The sequence below is a fragment of the Choloepus didactylus genome, chromosome 11 (genome assembly GCF_015220235.1).
Source record: "Choloepus didactylus isolate mChoDid1 chromosome 11, mChoDid1.pri, whole genome shotgun sequence".
Lineage (NCBI taxonomy): Eukaryota > Metazoa > Chordata > Mammalia > Pilosa > Megalonychidae > Choloepus > Choloepus didactylus.
The window spans coordinates 19886566-19905602 of NC_051317.1; the positions used below are offsets into that span (position 1 = coordinate 19886566).

The window sequence follows — 19037 nt, forward strand, 5'->3', positions numbered from 1 at the left end:
TTGAGGTTGTTTGACTCTAAGGAGTGTGCTGTTGACACCATTCAATGCAGTTTCCCTCCCACCATACTAACCTTCCTTCTCTTTCAGAGCTGTTTCCTCATGGCCTCAGGCCACTTGCACACTTCTCTTCCTTGACCTTCTCTCACTCTTTCCCAGAGTGGAATAAGTTCTACCTAAAACAGAGTAACCTGGGAGACTTGTTAAAATCATACATTACTGGACCCCACCCTTGATCTGCAGAATCAGAATCCCATGAAGTAGTGTCCAAGAAGGGGCATTTTAACCAGCTCCTCCAAGAAAATTTTGATACATACTGAAGTTGAGAAATCACTCTTCAGAGCAATAGATTCAACACCACACAAAGCAGCATTTGCTTATTTGTTTTCCAATTATTTTCTGGGTCAATGAGGTTCTCTAAAGTTGAGCACCCCTTTAATGTCCCTCCCTCCTTCCCATCAGTATCAGGCAAAGAAAAGGTGTGCGGGAAAGGCCCACTGAACTGACCAGAAGATACAGTCAAGGCACTTGGTCCCAGCGTGGGGGTTCAGCAATGAGGGGATCCTCAATCCCTGGAAATGAAAGCCCTCCCCACAAAACCCTTGTGACTTCTCTTCCTGAGTCACAGCCTTACCCTCCCCTCCTTTCTTTAGTCAGGCGCCAATACAGACAAGCAGTTTTTGGTAGATGCTTTCCAGCATAGGGTTGTGTGAGGGGAGAAAATATATTTAATAGGTACACCAGTGAGACTAAATTATTTATGAGTGGTCTTAAACTTATGTCCAGACAAGACACAGGCAAGATATAGGCAATGCAGCAGCAAGTAGGAAAGGGGTAGGCAGTCTCCATAATGCTTGTTGGTATACTACTAAGCCTGTATCCCTCTCAGTGATGACTTTAACCTTCTAGGCATCCCAGAGGTAAAACTGAAGTGATGGTATTGAGTCTGCCCATTTTCTGTGCTTGCAAGAATGAGTTAGTATCTGGTCAAGTCTCCGGTGACAGAAGCACAGAAGTCCCCCAGAAAGCTCACACAACAGACTTCTTCCCTAAATTACCCAGTCTTAAAATGAAGGCTATGACTGGTAATTAACACCACTTCTCCCATCTGTCCCCATCCCATTATCAACTGTGACCATGCTCATTACCTCCTATCAGGATAACTATAACAGCTTTCTAAATACCCTCTTGCCCACGGCCCTCCTCTCTCTGATTCACATTGCACACCACTGCCAGGGTGATCTGGAGCCGTTTGATCATGTGTCTTTCCTATCAGTGGTCTTCAATGGCCTCTATTCAGACTGAATCAATCGTAGAGGGACATCTGAGATCCTTCACAATATAGCCACAAGTCCCTCCTATTTATGAACAAGTTCTCTAGTTAATCTGGACTCTTTGCTTTTCCTGAAAATGAACCCCATGTTTTCCCATCTCTGCTTTTGCTTACTCTGTTCCCTCCCATCTAGAGCACCCCCCTCCCCACTTTTCTGTCAATCACAACTCTTGAAAGCCTATCTCAAATGCTACCTCTGCCACAAGACCTTTACAAATCCTTCCCTTCAAATGCTGACCCTTCTCCTTTTGATATTTCTAAATTGCTTAAGGCATTATGTTGAGTAACAGTTCTCTATTATAATTCAGCTCATTCCCTGTACTTGGTTACGCATTATTTAGGCACTGAGGTTACACCATTTTTACCTCCACTCCCTGAAGCTTTGTGCACAGTGCTTTGTGCGGAGAAGGCATTCAGGAAGGAATCTGTGAGGATGAATGGAAAGCACAGGGAGTGGGTCTCAGACCTCCTGGGTGCCCATCACCCATTAGGCAGCAGGATGAAGCCACACTGTGCTCCTGTCCCCTTGGCCCATACGTCTGGCTTGGACAAGACACATGACAGAAGACAAACACATCGTGATCACAGAGACCAGAGACCAGAGAAGACTCCTTGTAATCATGGTCACAGTTAAAGACCAGACTTTGACCAATGTCCTGATTAGTGTATAACTCTTAGCAAATCCATTCAACTCCTTCTGGTAGATGATTTGTGAAAGAGAAGACTTAGCTGAGATTTGAACTGAAACCAACCTGGTGTGGGTTCCATCTCAGGTGGGTAAAACATGGGCCATACACGCTTAGGAAATTTAAACCAATTGTCTCTATGTGAAGGGTGTATTCATCATAATAAAGAAAGGAGGCTTCAATTTAGACCAACAGATACTTTTAGCTGGCAACAAAAAGGCCAATAGATCATAATTAGAGGATTTACCAATTGCCTTTCCCTAGCGACAGGCATTGGCTGTGTTGGTCTTTATCTACAACCTCAGGGCTTCTGAAATATAACCCAGTCCATCGCTCAACCCCAACATGCAGTGACAGCCAACAAACAGCATCTGTTTCAAAGAAACACCACCTGTCCAAATGGAAAATCAAGCATCGAATCACCTTGCTTCATCAGATTATTTGTTCCCAGAGCAGAAGAGACAAAAAACCATTCTGTCGGTAACAGGGCCTTTAGAGGCTCCATGGGGACCATGGGCTGGCTCCTGCCCAGCAGAATTGGCAAGTCCTAGAGAACATTTGGGCTTTAAGTGTCAGTTCTCTGACCTTCTGAGAGAGGCTGGATGATCTGTAGTGAGGAGCCTGGAGCTTGTTCTGCACAGGCTGGAAGGGAGAAAATGTCATGCAGGTATGGTGAGGTCTGTCTTTATGGAGAGTAAGTGGTAGAAGAGGATTGTCCAGAAAAGTCCTTTCTCCACACAGGCAGAGGCATTAAGCCTCGAGAACAGCTGCCTGTGAGGGCTGTGAAAGCCCCCGTTTTACAGGGCAGAAGAGAAGATTGTAGCAATGCCTGGGGTGCACTGAAGCAGCTTTCTGTAGTGCACACACTTCTAAGGTGTTTTCAGCCTTGTAGATGGCTGAGAAACCTGTAACAACGTATTTTTATGATCCTAAATAATTTGAAGACAAAATTGATTTTTGCCACCAAATCATCTTTAAGTATATATGATTCGCTTTTTAATGGGACCAAAGGAAACACGAAATGTCCCTTTACTCTTCTCCTCATTTTCCACCTCTGTCATGCAGAATGGTTTCCCGGGATCAAATCACCGAGTCTAAGGTTGCTGGAGCATTGCTCATAATGTGTCTGCAGCACTTGGTTTGCTCGACTCTCACTTTGAGGTCATGACTCTTACTTTGATGAATTGACCCCATTTTGAGCGAGTGAGGCAGAGTGGAAGACTGGCTAGTGGAGTATGTGTGTGCGTAGTGAGATGGTTATTTTATTTGCTGTAACTGTTTCTCAATGGTATGCTTTGAGGAGTCTCAATGCTATTGGTTGCTAAATAACTATCCCTTTTAATGCAGAGAGGAGATGTAGAATTCCACAGAGGGAAGAGAGACTTTCTCAGGCCAGAAACTCATGGCATTTCTTACAATGTGCATTACCCTTCTGTTTTTTGAGAACAGAGCACTGGGAGGGCACTGGCACATGTGACCATGGGGGTCGGGTGGAGTCATTCTAGACTTGCATATTAGCTGCCAGTGAGCTATATTTTGAACATGTTCTTTTTCATTTTTCTCTCCCTTTCTTTTGCTCCCTCTTTCTCAAAATCACTAAATGACTTGTTAGGCCATTCGTTTTACAGAGATGCAAACAATAGAATTAAGTTTTTCTTTATTACAGAGTTGAATTATATTTAATATTAATCTCAGAAAGAAACTTTGTGCCTGAAAACCCTGTAAAAACAGTGTTATTGTTGGAGGTAGTGATGCCTGGTCTGTTAAAATGAGCATTTATTATTGCCTTTTGCCTTCAGTGTGGTAAGTGGATGCTCTAGGTACCTGACATCTGCTTTTTAATTCCTGAGATGGTAGTCATCATTTTGCGCATGTGAATAGATACAAAGAACCTGTCCTAAGTCCAGTCTCCTGCTTTGAATGGCCTCATCAGTCATAAAGCCCATTATAGTGTTAGAGTAAGTTATAGCTATGGGCTCTGGAGTCAGACTGCCTGGGTTTGAATCCTGGCTTCATTAATTGCTGTGTCAACCTGTTCAGATAACCAAATTCTGTGCCTCTGTTTTTCCTCATCTGTAAAATGGGGATAATTGTAACGTATAAGGACATTGTGAGGATTACATGAGAAATGCATGTAAGAATCTATCACAGTGGATGGCATATCATAGGCACACTCTAAATGGTGGCTTTTATCATAGTGGAAGGTCATTTGAACTGAGTGTCAGGTGACCTGAGTTTTAGGTACATGTCAATCAAACATACAATATTTTTGGTGCTGTCACCTTGTTCCAGGCACCTGTGTATGAGACTGGGTGATAGGAGTACTTTATTCACCGGTCAAATCATATCATCTCTCTGACCTCATTTTTTATCTTTTCATTCAAATATTCGGATCAAATGATGTCCTTAACTCATAAAACCTTTAGCAAATGTAATCATCATTGACATAAGCATCACTGATGTTCCTGGGCCTTAAAGAAGTCATTCTCTATTATGGGCCTTTCTAGGGTGATCTTCTGTAAGTTTCTAAGATAAAAAATCTCTTCTTGACAAGCACTGTCTGCTGGGTCCCCTTCAAACTAGTACAAAGAATATTTTAAATTCTTCTGGGCAAAAATGCATGATTGATAAATACCAGGCCATCTGGTTCCCCCTCAATAGGTCACATTCAGTTATGCCTACACTCCTAAGGATATCTTTATTACCCTAATTTCCAAATGATACTTAAAATTCTTCAGCGTATTCTCATTGCTTTTAGAACAAGAACAAAAATCTTTCACAAAATCCTTCCTATTCTCCAATCTCAGTTCGAGCTTTTCTCCCCTTTATTACCCATGTTCCAGGAGCACTTAGCTTCTTTTAGTTCATCATCTGTGCCATAGTTTCTTGCACATGCCATTTTCTCTGCCCGAACTGCTCTTCTTTTCTGCTCCCTTCACTTCATCTAGTCAACTCCTATTAATCTGCCAGAACTCTGCTTGAAAAAAGCATCCTCGGAGAAGCCTTTCCAGCTTCTAATATGCAGTTTCAGATAAGTACACTGATGATTTTCATCTGTTAATCCTGTTTGGAGCTCATAATTCCTGAATATGGGGTTTTGTGTCTTTCATAAATTGTGGAAAATTCCCTTCAAATATTGCCTCTATCTGGATCTCATAGCAGGTGTATAATGATTTTTTAAAAAATCTTTTGTCTCAATGTCTTTGTAATATTTTCTATCTCTTTATCTCTTTGTATGACATTCTGGGAAGTTTTCTCAGATTTTTTTTTTTTTTTTTTGAGTTCACTGATTCTCTCTTCAGTTTATCTTTCCATTGGGATTTTGTATCACTGAACATATTACTTTTATTTGTATGAGTTCTAATTGGTACTTTTCCAAATATGGCTGATATTTCATGATGGTATCTTTTTCTTCTAAAAATGTGTTTGATTATTTTTACGTCTTTAGTTGTACTTCTGATTCTTGCTCATACATTTTGTCGCACAACATAACTACCTTGCTTAGGGCAGCCCTGGAATAATCAGCTCTGCTTTTCCCTTTGGTTTTGATTCCCCTTTCCTTTTTGGCCCTAGAAAATTCTTTACTTTCATTTAAAAAGGTATTTGAAATATTTTATCCAGCATATCTGGGTGTTTTCTAGTGGGAGTGTTGTTCTGATATATTCCTGGAAATATATATTCTTTATGTCCCCTTTTAAAGAGTATCATTGTAACTGTAATAATTTCAATGAGACTTTTAAAAATAATCAGCTGTTTAATGTCTGTCTTCCCTGCAAGGATGTAGTTCCATAGGGACAGGGACTATGGAGGTCTTCTTCAAAATTGTAGCTCCAGCTCCTAGTGCTTGGTATATTGTAGGTGCCCAATATTACTGAAGTGAATGACTGAACTGGAGACAGAGGTTGTTCTGGGTGTCATATCAAGATGGGCCAGGAACACTTCTCCATCCCTTTGCAACTTTTATTAACATTTCTTACCCTCCCTTGAACTTAAAATTTCCTAAAATTATTAAATTCCTTTCTTATTGACATAATATCTTGCAGGTGACCTCATATTATACTGTTTTCAGTTGCCTTCTACGTACATTTTCCCATTTGAATTTGCAACCATCTTGAACCTAGAAAAGGTTGAGACGTCTATCTTGCCTTTACAAATGAGGAAACTAAAGGTTGGGGAGATCATGTATCTTACCCTCCATAAGACAATAATCCCAGAATTAAATATAGACCTTCTGACTCCAAATCTACAGAACTCAACCCTAGCCATTGAGAATGAACACCAGAGCTTCTTTATCTGAAAGTAAAGTCCATTTACTTCTTTACTGAACTACCTGTATTTTGCTAAAGAAATCAGTGTCTAAGAAAGAATGGGTGCTGCCACTCATTATATTAAGTGTTTTTTTCCATTTTCACTGCCAGCGTCTCAGACTTAAACTACTTGATTTTTCATTTGGACCATGTGTTTATGTTTCTTTTGAGACAAACATTACAAACCACCTTTTATCAAAGAATCCAGGTTGCTAGAGAACCGGGGCCTAGCTGGATGTGGGGCTGTCTGGTAAAGGATGAGGTGTTACATACAGATCGTGTGACAAAAACACAAGGTCCACTGACTTAACACACTCGGAGGGGCAAGGAGAGGTGTGGGGAAGAACACACAGGCAGCAACAGTGGAGCAAGCTGAGGACCCCAGGTCAAATTCCAACCTCAGGGATGAAGGTCACAGATGGCTGGATTCTCCCAGGCCCAAAGGCATTGAAGAAGGGACTTCTTGACAGCTCATGTTGCAGTACTGGTGCCATGTGGCAGACACAGCAGCTTCGTTCCTGAGATAGGGAGGGGAAAGGGAGTACCAAAGACGCCAATCTTGGCTACTTACCTCAGTGCGGACCCCTTGGGTGTCGCAATGCCATAGCCTTTGGAATCCAAGTTACCTCCCACCTTCATGGTGTCGCAGGGTTTCCGCTGCTCGATGTACTCATTCATAGTGGACTCCAGGAGGTAAGCATATTTGCCCTTGGATTTCCTCACTCGGATCATCCCCTCCTCCGTGGTCCGCACAAAAACTGATGGTTCTGCTGACTTCATGTATGTCCACATCTTCTCAAACACGGCAATTTTAGACCTCTGGCAGGGGACAGAAACAGAGCCAGAATTAAGTGTTGGCTGTGCTCGGAACTGGGGTTGGCACACATACAGTAATGAAGAGCTGAGTGTAGCTTGATCACACATTCATGAGTGAGATTAGCTCAGGAAGAAACAAATTATGAGTGATTGCAAAATAAGAGGTTCTAATTAGTACCAGTCGGTTCCAAAGCACAAATATCTTGCAAATACAGAATGAACAGAATGGCTCAGAATCTTTTAATTACTGCTGAGTAATTATATTCATCCCAAATATGGGGAGAGATAAGAAAACTGGGTCCCTCTCTTGCTTTTAAAGACATTAAAGGGCCTATCTATTGTTCAATAAGACCACATTTATACAAGCCAGAAGAAGTGGAGCACTGATTATTGGTGGAATATGATTTCATTTTTGGGAGGCAACACTGCAGAGTTTCTGGATCCAGGGTGCTAAGCTCTAGTCATCCCAGATTACAAGGTCTGACCTGAGAATGTAAAGTCTTGTCTGAAGAAGCTAAAAACTTAGGACCAAATATTGCCACACCTCAAAAGCCTTCCAATTGAGCCAAACTCCTTTCTTAATTTCCTCCGGCACTCTCCTTGGACCTTCCTTCCTTTGGGACTTTGCTTAGGCAGTTTACACCACTTGATAATGCTGTTTCTGTCCAGCCAAGTCCTACCCGCCATTACACAGACCAGAATACGTCCCACGTGTTCTGAACCCACCTCAGTTCCAAGGGCAATAGTTTTCAAGTTTTATTAGGCACCAGAATTGTGTACAGAGCTTGTAAAAATGCAGATTCTCTGGCTCTAACCTTAAGAGATTCTGATGCAGCAGGTCTGGGGTGGGGCCTAGAATAAAGCTTTTCCAGAAGTGCCCCCAGGTGATTCTGATCCAGATGGCCTGTTTGGCCCTTGCTTTGAGAGAGAGGACTGTGTGGGCTGATATTCCTGTAGGACCTTATCTGAGTCACTCACTGGATGGCCAGACTAGACTGCTGGGATTCTAAGTCATCCCTTCTTGTGTGTAGGTCTCAAGTATTTGGAAGCTTTCAGAGAGCGGGAGCTATCATTCCTTCCCCAGGTTCTTCAATGAGTCTAAATGAGTACCTTGCACACAGTAGGTCCTCAGGGCCCGTGGTCCAGGACCACAGCTCAACCCTCTCATCTAAGGTACTCATTTTCAAAGGGCATCCTTTCTCCAAGGGGGAGATGTATTTGGGGATACTGGAGTCTGGCTTTTGAAAATGCTTTGTAAGTGGACAATTGTTAAACACACACAAGACTATTGTTTTAAAGACAGTTACCACTGGAGTCATACAACATATAATCTATTGGCCAACATATAAATTAAAGACTTATTTGGCATAAATTATTATACATACAGTAAGTCCTTTTCCTCTGTGTACAAATACCAGGTTTATTTCCTTGATATCAACATCAAGTGTTGGCAAGATATTTATAGACAATTAAATCATCATTTGAGCCAACTGATCTATAGAGAGATTTGGGGCCCAGGAAAATTCTAGGTCTCAAGGGAATTTCAGGGAAGTATTGGGTAGAGTAAGTCTTAATTGATGTTTAAAAGTCCATAACCAGATAAATGAGATCATTTGTTTCATAGTATGGTTCACCATTTGGAAAGTACATTGAGAGTGAAAAACCCTGGGGTTTAGCTCTGTTTGTAATTCATGGTTTGTCTCTGGAAAATCCCTTCAGCCTTAGTTTCCCCATCTGTACCATAAGAAGATTGGGTATGGTAATTTTTAAGGCCCTTGCTAGCTTGGAATAGCTTGATATTTTACACGAAGATATATCTTTCAAACAACATTAATGTGAAAAAGAAGAAGGGAGAAAAGGGAGGGAGGATTCCAAGGTTAGGGGAGAAAGTACCTAGAAGCAATCGTAGCCTCTAGGATATTATTTAATCTTCTCTCACCAGAAATAGGGAAATGTATAAATTCAGCTGTGACCAGATTTACAGATGCTCTCCCAGGCACAAAACACACAGCAGGGCAATTGCAAGATGCGATTTGACCTGACAGGCTGGACACAGCAGGGAATGGGGTTGCTGACAGGCAGAGCAGAGGAGTCCTCTGGGTAATGGGCTGCCGAAAATTAATACATCCTCTCAACCTCACCCCAGTGCCCTGAGTGCCAAGGCTGTGCTCACAGCTGCTCAGAGCGGATGAATCAGGAAATCCTAATCTCTGGGAGCACGAAGGTAGGATGAGTGGAAGGGAAGATTGGAAGCATACTCTGGGTATTTGTTCTTGGATCTCTCCTATCATCTGCAGCAACCATGGCCCTTCACATATCTTAATTAAACTGCTGATAGAGGAGTAAATGACTCTAGGTTGGGGTTGCCAAAATGCTCTGTGCTGCCATGGGGATTCAAAGCTAGCATTTTCAGAGACTGTGGTAGAATTCTTGTCTTACCATTCCCATCTTCTGCCTGATGGAGGTGATAGGTGACCTTGTCTCCTGACCCACCAAAGTCCTGGTGAGGTAACTAAATGTCAGAGTGACAGAGCCAGAAGGGATGATGGAACACGTCTTATCATTCCTGTATCAGGGTTCTTCTACAGATAAAGAAATTGAGGTCCATAACGTGGCAATGAGCTGTACCATGTCACATAGCTTGGTAGTGGCAGAGCCAGGAGTAAAACCCAGGTCTCCTGATTTTACACTGGTACCCTTCCATGGCAACCAGCTTCCTCTCTTGCTTTAGGCTATATAACTTTCTGGCTGCGGGACCTTGGCCAAGTAACATAACCTTTCTGAGCTTTAGTGTTCCTCTCCTGACAATGGTGATGACAGTGCCCACTGCAAAGTGTTGCTGTGTAGAGTCTGAGAAAACTGTGAAGTGCATTCTATAAGTGGTACAGTTACTGCTAACAGTTATGCCTTTATGCAGGTTTTACTTTAGGGTAGGGATGCCAAATCCATGGCTGACTTGGTACCAGTTTCCCTTGCTATATCCATGGCAGACATTGATATCAATCAAGGTATTCTCACTGAGCCGGAATGTGCCTGGGTAGCACGGAACTCCTGGCAGCCACTACCAAGCAAGTGAGCATGTGAACTAGAACCCATTTGTTATGTATGCAGTATCTCCCGCTAGGCCACAGCATTTGTAGTACACTGACTGCCTTTGTTTCAGATTCCTAACTTGGTACTGTGGACAAGAGGCAGCAGTATATTAACTGACACCATTATTAACAGAGAACCTTCAAGTCTTAAGTCCTAACTGTGTCTCAGGTTAGCTAGGGCATTTCCATTTGATTCTATGGGCTGCAGTCTCCCCAACTACGAAACGGTAGGGTTGGGCTACATGTGTCCACAGCTCCAACTACCTTGCGAATAACAGAATTCTCTGATTCTACAAAGCAGTAAGAATGAGAATCTGATGGATAACCTTTTTGTTACTGAAGGAGAAAAGGAGCTAAGGATTCTGTCTTACAGGATATGGTCTGGAGTAATGTCTGCAGTTCAGAAAGGTTACCAAAATGATATGAGATTAGACAATAAAGCATACTAAGAGAGGCTACAAGGGCTAAATTTCTACTTGCTGAAGAGAAGGCACTGGATTGGTAGTAGAAGCCAGGGAGTCAAGAAGGGGATGATTCCTATAAAAAGCTGGAAGGTAAAATAAAAATGAACAGAAAATATGGGATTATTGCCTCATGGGAAGTCCACCAAATATGAGAAAATGTGCTTATTAATAATGACTGTGTGAAAATCAAGATATTTAGAGGAAAAACCTAAGGGTACTGCAAACATGTAAAAAGGCCAGCTGGGCATGGGATCAGGGTGAAAGATGCAGGTGTGGGGGTGCCTTTCAGTGGAAGACCCTCTCCAGTAGGCTATGTCCAGATGAGCTGGGCCTTTACAGAGCAGATGCCAGGAGAAAATGGCCTTAACTCCCACCCAGGGAGATACAGCCTTGGGCTTGTGTGGGCTGTGGAGAATCCTGTTATGATGCCATTGCTTTTGGGGAGCAGAGAGTTGAACTCATTTATCAGTTAATCACCCCACTCCCATTAATACAATATGGTTCAGTGGGTTGGAGTCAGGAAACAGATTTTGTACCCACCCCTGACACTTGCATCATGCATTCCCTGAATCTGAATTTCTTATCCATAAAATGGATGTCATAATCCCTGCTCCACCTTAGGTCATAGGTAAAGTATAAATAAGACCATTTATATGTGATGTGAAAGTGCTTTGGAGACTGTGATATGCGGTACAACTGGTAGATGAGAGCACTGTGAAGGGAACCAGGTGGTTTCCCAACTGTATCTGCTGGGGATGGAACATAAGATTGGATTTATGGACAAATATCTGGTACCTTCTTCACACTTTGCTTGCAGGCTAAAAACTTCAGAGAATTGTAATGAGATTACAAGTGGCTTTTCTACTATCTGGCTGGGTGGGCTCAAGCAAGTACCATCCCTTTCTAAAATGAGCTCAGGCCACATGACCTTGAAGGCTCTTTCTTGCTCCAATATGTTTAAAGGACATGCTTTTAGCCCTGGATGCTAGATCAGTGAGAGTTGAGACTCTGGTCCTTTTCTTGCTGTCTGTACAGAACACAGAGCTCATGATCAAGAAACTATATTATTACTGTATATATATAATTACTGTATATACTGTATATATTATAGGGTGTTACTCAGGGCCCAGAGTTTGCTCCATGAAGTTCCAGTGAGAAGCCAGACTGAGTGTGCAGGGGAGCCCCACCCTCTTGCCTGAGGCAATGCAGGGGCTTGCATCTCTGTTCTTCTGTTACTTATTATCTGTGTGATTTAACACTTAGACCTGAGCTTCATCTATAAAATGGGGACAATGATCCCTAGCTCGTTACTAACGAGAGAATTAAATAAGATAATTCATGCCAAGTGTTTTTAAGCACAGGACCTGGTTCAAATTAGGTGCTAAGCAAATAAGAGCAACTGTTTATTACTTTGATTTGATCAACACATGGTAGTTCCATGTGCTGTTTGTTCAAAGTCCAGTGAATCACAGGCACTTTCCTGCTTCTGGCCACTTGTTCAAGTTGTTCTCTTTGCTTAGAATATACTTACTCTCCCAGAATAACCTAGTTTTATGATGCCTAGAAATGTTTTCCGGTCTGCCCTGTACGGCTGCCATTCTTATCTTTTCTTCACAATAGCTCCCGGATGCCTGTTCCTCCCAGCAACCCTAACGGTAAATGGAGTGGTCAGTCATTGTTCTTTGTTCTCTTTTGCATTTTAGATGACTTTATCTCCTTTAATCTCATAACAACTTTGAGATAACGTCTTTGAGATAGACCTTATTATCCTCATTTTATAAATGGGGAAATGGTGTCCAAAAGGATAAGTGCCACAGAAACAGGAAGGGATAGAGCCAGTTTCTGTATCCAGGTCTGTATGACCCAAAAGCTTGTGCTTATGAGCTCCTCTGATTTAGCTCACTGCCCCCTGCCAACACGCATTTCTGGCACTTCTACTTCTCCACGTTTTCTCTCACCTAGAACTGTTTAGTGGACCTCTTAGTCCAGCTATTTTTTCCATATACTATCTCCTTATTCATCAAGTCAACAAATACTGAGCTCCTACTGTGAGACACAAGGGAACACAAAGGCATCAAGTCCAGACTTTGTCTCTAAGCAGATCCTAAAGGATTACTAACTAGACTGCAAGGTTCTGGTGGGAGCAGATAGGGAATTGTAGGGGGATCTTTTGTAGCCCTGAGAGAACATGGCTCAGTTTGGCATATACAAGGGTCTAAATCAATGTTGGGGCTTTGCAGCTCTTTTCTCAGTGATCTGCAGAAAGTTGAGAAATATTCTGAGTTTCCCTAACTTGAACTCAGGGAGTTGCCCTGGCTACCTGTATGCACATGCTTTTTAATGAGAAGGATATTTTAATGACAATTGCAGTGCCCTTTTGTGAAAGTGCCTTGAGACATAGGATGTCCTTACCCTGAAGAACTCCTTAGTGGATCCTGCTTCCAGTGTCCCATAAGCGATTTCCGTCTGCTTCGCTAGGTCCTCTGCACTCTCTATGGGAGACACCATTCTCTCCACTGTAAGGAAGGCAGCCAGGTTGGCTGTATATGAGGAGATGATGATCAAGGTGAAGAACCACCAGACGCCACCAACAATGCGGCCAGACAGGGACCTGCGGGCCAGAGGGAAGAGACATCAGAAGCATGTACATCAATTGCAGGATGTGGGGAGGGCTGAGAGCCAACCTGAGCCCCTTCAGCACATCTGTCAAGCCCTATTGCACCCTTCTCCTCTATCAGTAAGATGTGAGAATTCAAATGTTAGAAAGATTCTCCTCTGCTTTCCGTTCCTTATCATGAATAAGGACCTGTGGGGTTGCTGCCCTTGGGGGGGTGATAAAGCCCCCGGGCACATATGCACACTCACTTTCACACACACACATCAAGACACATACCAACGAAGACAAAGATGTGTAAACACTTGTCCACAAACTCACAAAAGCATACATATACTTTCAAATGTACTTTCATATACACTAGTGTTTGTTCATACAAACAAGAATGCACATGCATTTGTACACATTTGATCATGTCCAGAAAGGTTTTCAGACTGCCTTCTCATTATGGTCCTCCTGGCTGACAGAGGCCACCAAAGGGATGGACTAGAAGGAAGTCAGGGGAGAATATTTTGGAGATACAGTGGAAACAACTATAAGCCAAGCCCTCTTGGGAAGTGTTGCCAGGGGATACAAATGCAATTCTCCCCTCTGCCATAGAGAAAGAAAAAGTGGTTAAAACGAAAACAAAGGATATTTTGATGGGGATCAAACTGTCAAATACAGCAGTCACACAAGAGATGAGAAATTTATCCTTGAATAGAGTCTTATTCTCCTTTTAATGCCCAAAACAATGAAGGGAAACATGACTAGTCAAGAGTCCCGCTGTGACCTCTTTGCAGATTTTCAAGTACAAGGCATCCCAAAGAGACTAGAAGATGATTTTGGATGTTACATGGTGGACGGATTGGCATCAAATAATATTGAATCATATGGTGATAAACTTAATTGCTTTCCATTTCTTGCCTTCTCAATTCATCAAGGAAGTGTCACTGGGAGCTACTGTGCCTTTAAGCCCCTTCTCAGTTGTGCTCTGACAGCCTAAGGCTTGGGGTCTTTGATAGGTAAGACTGCTTAACCAGAGCCTAATAGTTAACAACCAAAGAAATCCCCAACCCAATGCCTGAGTTTTATAAAGAAACTCAAAAGTCTCAGGTCCCACATGACTTAGGAACAGTGCCCAAGCCTGCCTGCTTGCTTAGTTGTTTCACACTGTTTTCTAAACCGTTGTGAACCCTTTCTGTGTTATTCCATATTCCTGTGCACCCCAACCAGTCTCAGCCTCATGGTGACTCCTCTTCACTCTAGGCAGACAGTGTTCAAGAAATCCAAATATTAATATTATTCATTATGTGGAAAAGAATGTTCATAGATGCTTCATATTAAGATAGAATGAATGCATGAATGCAGCTTCTCTCATAACCTGGTGGCTCTATTCACATTGGTTTTTAGATACCAGGAACGGTTGTCAGGGTCAGGGAATCCAAAGCTGATTATGGCCAAAGTGTCTAGAGTCATGGCCTCAAACCAAGTGTTCAGGATGGCTGCTCCCTTTTCTGTCATTATGGTCCTGGGAGACCCAGCTAGGTTATCCTAGGTTGTCAAAGGCTTCCCAAGAGGGTTCCAGGCCTAAGGCTCCTTCTTCATTCTCTTTTTTTTTTTCTCCTTTTTTAGTGCAATTTTACTGAGATATATTGACACATCATAAAATCCATCTAAAGTATACAATCAGTGACTCACAGTATCATCACATAATTGTGCATTCATCACCACAATCAATACTCAAGCATTTTCCTTATTCCGGGAAAAGAAAAGAGAAAGAAGACCCAAAACATCCCGTATCCCCTATCCCCCCATCACTGATCCCTAGTATTGATAAAATATTGATAAAAGTATCAATATTTGTTACTATTGATGAAAGAATATTAAGATATTACTGTTAACTATAGTCCATAGTTTGCAGTAGGTGCACATTTTCCCATATACCACTCTATTATTAACTCCTTGTAATAGTTTCAAACATTTGTTCTAGTTCATGGAAGAAATTTTTTATGTTTGTACTATTAATCCCAGTCATCGTCCACCACAAGATTTAACGAGTTATACATCCCCATGTCTTAACCTCTGGCTTTCCTTCTGTAGATACATATGATTCTCAACTTCCCCTATCAACCCCATTCACATACAATTCAGTACTGTTAATTATACTCCCAATAATGTGCTACTGTCACCTCTATTCATTTTCACTCATTTAAATTCAACCTAGTTAAACATTCTGTACATATTGAGCAACCACTTCCCATTCTCTAGCCCCATTCTATCTCCTGATAACCTACAGTCTGGATTCTATGTCTATGAGTTTACACAGTATAATTAGTTCATATTGGTGCAATCATACAATATTTGTCCTTTTGTTTCTGACTTATTTCATTAAACATAATGTCCTCAAGGTTCACCTATGTTGTTGCATGCTTCAGGACTTCATTCCTTCTTATTGCTTGTTCCAGTTTGCTAATGCTGCCTTATGCAAAACACCAGAAATGGATTGGCTTTTATAAAGGGGGTTTATTTGGTTACGCAATTACAGTCTTAAGGCCATAAAGTGTCCAAGGTAATGCATCAACAATTGGGTACCGTCACTGAAGGAAAGCCAGTGGTGTCCGGAAAACCTCTGTTAGCTGAAAAGGCACATGGCTGGTGTCTGGTCTGGAGTTCTGGTTTCAAAATGGCATTCTCCAAAATGTTGCTCTTGGGGCATTTTGTCCTCTCTTGGCTGCAGCTTCTCTTCAAAATGTCACTCTCAGTTGCTCTCCAAAATGTCACTTACAGCTGTACTGAGGTCCTTCTCATTGTGAGTTCTTTTTATAGGACTCCAGAGATTAAATCAAGACCGATCCTTAATGGGTGGGGTAACACCTCCATGGAAATTATCCAATCAAATGTTTCACTCACAGTTGATTGATTGTTTCCATGGAGATGTGACTCAAAGAATTCCAATGTAATCAACACTGATACATCTGCCCACACAAGATTGAATCAAAGAACACGGAGTTTTGGGGGACATAATACATCCAAACTGGCACACTGCTGAATAAGATTCCATTGTATGTATATACCATATTTTGTTTATCCATTCATAGCTTGATGGACATGTGGATTGTTTCCATCTTTAGGCAATTGTGAATAATGCTGCTATGAACATTGGTGTGCAAATGTCAGTTTGTGTCCCTGCTTTCAGTTCTTCTGGGTATATACTGAATAGCAGGATTGCTGGATCATAGGGCAATTCTGTACTTAGTTTGGCAGTTCCTCAGATAGCTGTCTTCCACAGTGGTTGTACCATTTTACATTTCCACCAGCAGTGAATAAGTTTTCCTATTTCTCCATATCCTCTCCAACACCCGTAGTTCCCTTTTTGTTTAACAGTGGCCATTCTATTAGGTATGAAATGATGTTTAACTGTGGTTTTGATTTGCATTCCCTAACAGATAGTGAAGATGAGCATATTTTCATTTGCTTTTTAGCCACTTGTATTTTCTCATTGGAAATATGTCTATTAATATCTTTTGCCCATTTTTAAATTGGGTTATTTGTCTTTTTATTGTTGAGTTTTAGGATTCTTTTTATATTCTGGATATCAAACCCTTATCAGATATGTGGTTTCCAAATATTTTCTTCCAATGAGTTGGCTGCCTTTCCATCTTTTTGACAAAGTCCTTTGAAGCACAGAAATATTCAATTTTCAGGAGGTCCTATTTTCCTTCACTGCTTGTGCTTTGGATATAATGTCTAGGAAACTACTGTCTATCACTAGATCTTGAAGACGTTTCCCTACATTTTCTTCTAGGATTTTTATGGTACTGTCTTTAATCCATTTTGAGTTAATTTTTGTAAAAGGTATGAGATAGGGGTCCTATTTCATTCTTTGGATATGGATATCCAGTTCTCCCAGCACCATTTATTAAAGAGACTGTTCTGTGCCAGTTGAGTGGACTTGGGAGCCTTGTCAAAAACCAACTGACCATAGACTTGAGGTTCTATTTCTGAAGTATCAATTCAATTCCATTGATCAATATGTCTACCTTTATGCCAGTACCATGCTGTTTTGACCACTAGGCTTTATATGCTTTAAAGTCAGGAAGAATGAGTCCTCCCACTTCATTCTTCTTTTTCAAGAATTTTTGGCTATTCAAGGCCTCCCTCCCTTCCAAATAAATTTGATAATTGGCTTTTCTGTTTCAGCAAAGGAGGCTGTTGCAATTTTGATTGGTACTGCCTTGAATCTGTAGAACAATTTGGGCAGAATTGACATCTTTACAATGTTCAGCTTTCCAATCTGTGAACAAGGAATGTCTTTCTATTTGTTAAGGTCTTCTTTTATTTATTTTAGCAATGCTTAGTAGTTTTCTGTGTACAGGTCCTTTACATCATCAGTTAAGTTTATTCCAAGATACTTGATTCTTTTAGTTGCTATTTTGATTTGAATTTTTTCTTGATTACTTCCTTGAATTGCTCATTACTATTAGTGTATACAAATACTACTGACTTTTGCATGTTGACCTTGTATCACAACAGTTTGCTGAACATGTTTATTAGCTCTAGTAGCTTTGTCATAGTTTTTTTTGGGGCTTCCTAAATATAAGATCATATTGTCTGCAAATAGGGAAAGTTTTACTTCTTGTTTTCCAATTTGGATGACTTTTATTTCCTTTTCTTGCCTAATTGCTTCTAGCACAATTTTGAATAACTGTAGTGACAGTGGGCATCCTTGTCTTGTTCCCAATCTTAGAGGGAAAGCTTTCAGTCTCTCACCATTGAGTATGATGTTAGCTGTGGGTTTTTCATAGATGTCCTTTATCACATTGAGGAAGTTTCCTTCGATTCCTATCTTTTGAAGTGTTTGTATCATGAAAGGATGCTGGATTTTGCCAAATGCCTTTTCCACATCAATTGAGATGATCACGTAGTTTTTTCCTTTTGATTTGTTAATGTGGTGTATTACGTTAATTGATTTTCTTATATTGAGCCATCCTTGCATACCTGGGATAAACCCACTTGGTCATAGTATATAATTCTAAAAGCGGTTGCACTCGATTTTCAAGTATTTCATTGAGGATTTTGCATCTATATTCATTAGAGATAATTGGTCTGCAGTTTTATTTTCTTTATGGTTTTTTTATCAGGCTTTGGTATTAGGGTGATATTGACTTCATAGAATGAATTAGGTACTGTTCCCTCTTCAATTTTTGGGAAGGGTTTGAATATAATTGGCATTAATTCTTCCTGGAATGCTTTGTAAAATTCACCTGTGAAGTCATCTGGTCCTGGGCTTTTCTTTGTTGGGAGGTTTTTGACTTATATTTGTCATGTCTATTTTCCCCTCATTTTATCCTTTTAGTTACCCTTTCTGATGATCTTCATTTCTATAGTCTCCTCCAAGCCTCTCTCTCCTGTCTTTTTACCTGGCAGAACTCCTTTTAGTATTTCTTTCAGGGCAGGTTTCTTGTTAACAAACTCTCTCAACTTTCATTTATCTATGAATATTTTAAGCCTTCCCTTATTTTTGTAGGACAGCTTTGCTGGATAAGAATTCTTGGCTGGTAATTCCTCTCTTTCAGTATCTTAAATATATCACACTACTGCCTTCTCACCTCCATGGTGTCTGATGAGAAGTCAGCGTTTAGCTTTATGTGGCTTCCCTTGTATGTGGTGAATTGCTTTTCTCTTGCTGCTTTCAGGATTCTCTCCTCTTTGGCATGTTACAGTTTGATTAGTATGTGTCTTGGAG

At 41.1% G+C, this 19037-nt stretch overlaps 1 protein-coding gene across 2 annotated transcripts in view; it reads right to left on the minus strand.

The window, feature by feature from the left end:
* GRIA1 (glutamate ionotropic receptor AMPA type subunit 1) overlaps positions 1-19037 on the minus strand; it is a 344465-nt gene that overhangs the window by 35288 nt on the left and 290140 nt on the right. For both annotated transcript variants that reach the window (XM_037798914.1, XM_037798912.1), the window contains exons 12-13: positions 13108-13306; positions 6895-7142 (exon numbers count right to left, since the gene is read on the minus strand). In XM_037798914.1, coding sequence (XP_037654842.1) covers positions 6895-7142; positions 13108-13306 — 447 coding nt within the window. The remainder of the gene's footprint in view (positions 1-6894; positions 7143-13107; positions 13307-19037) is intronic.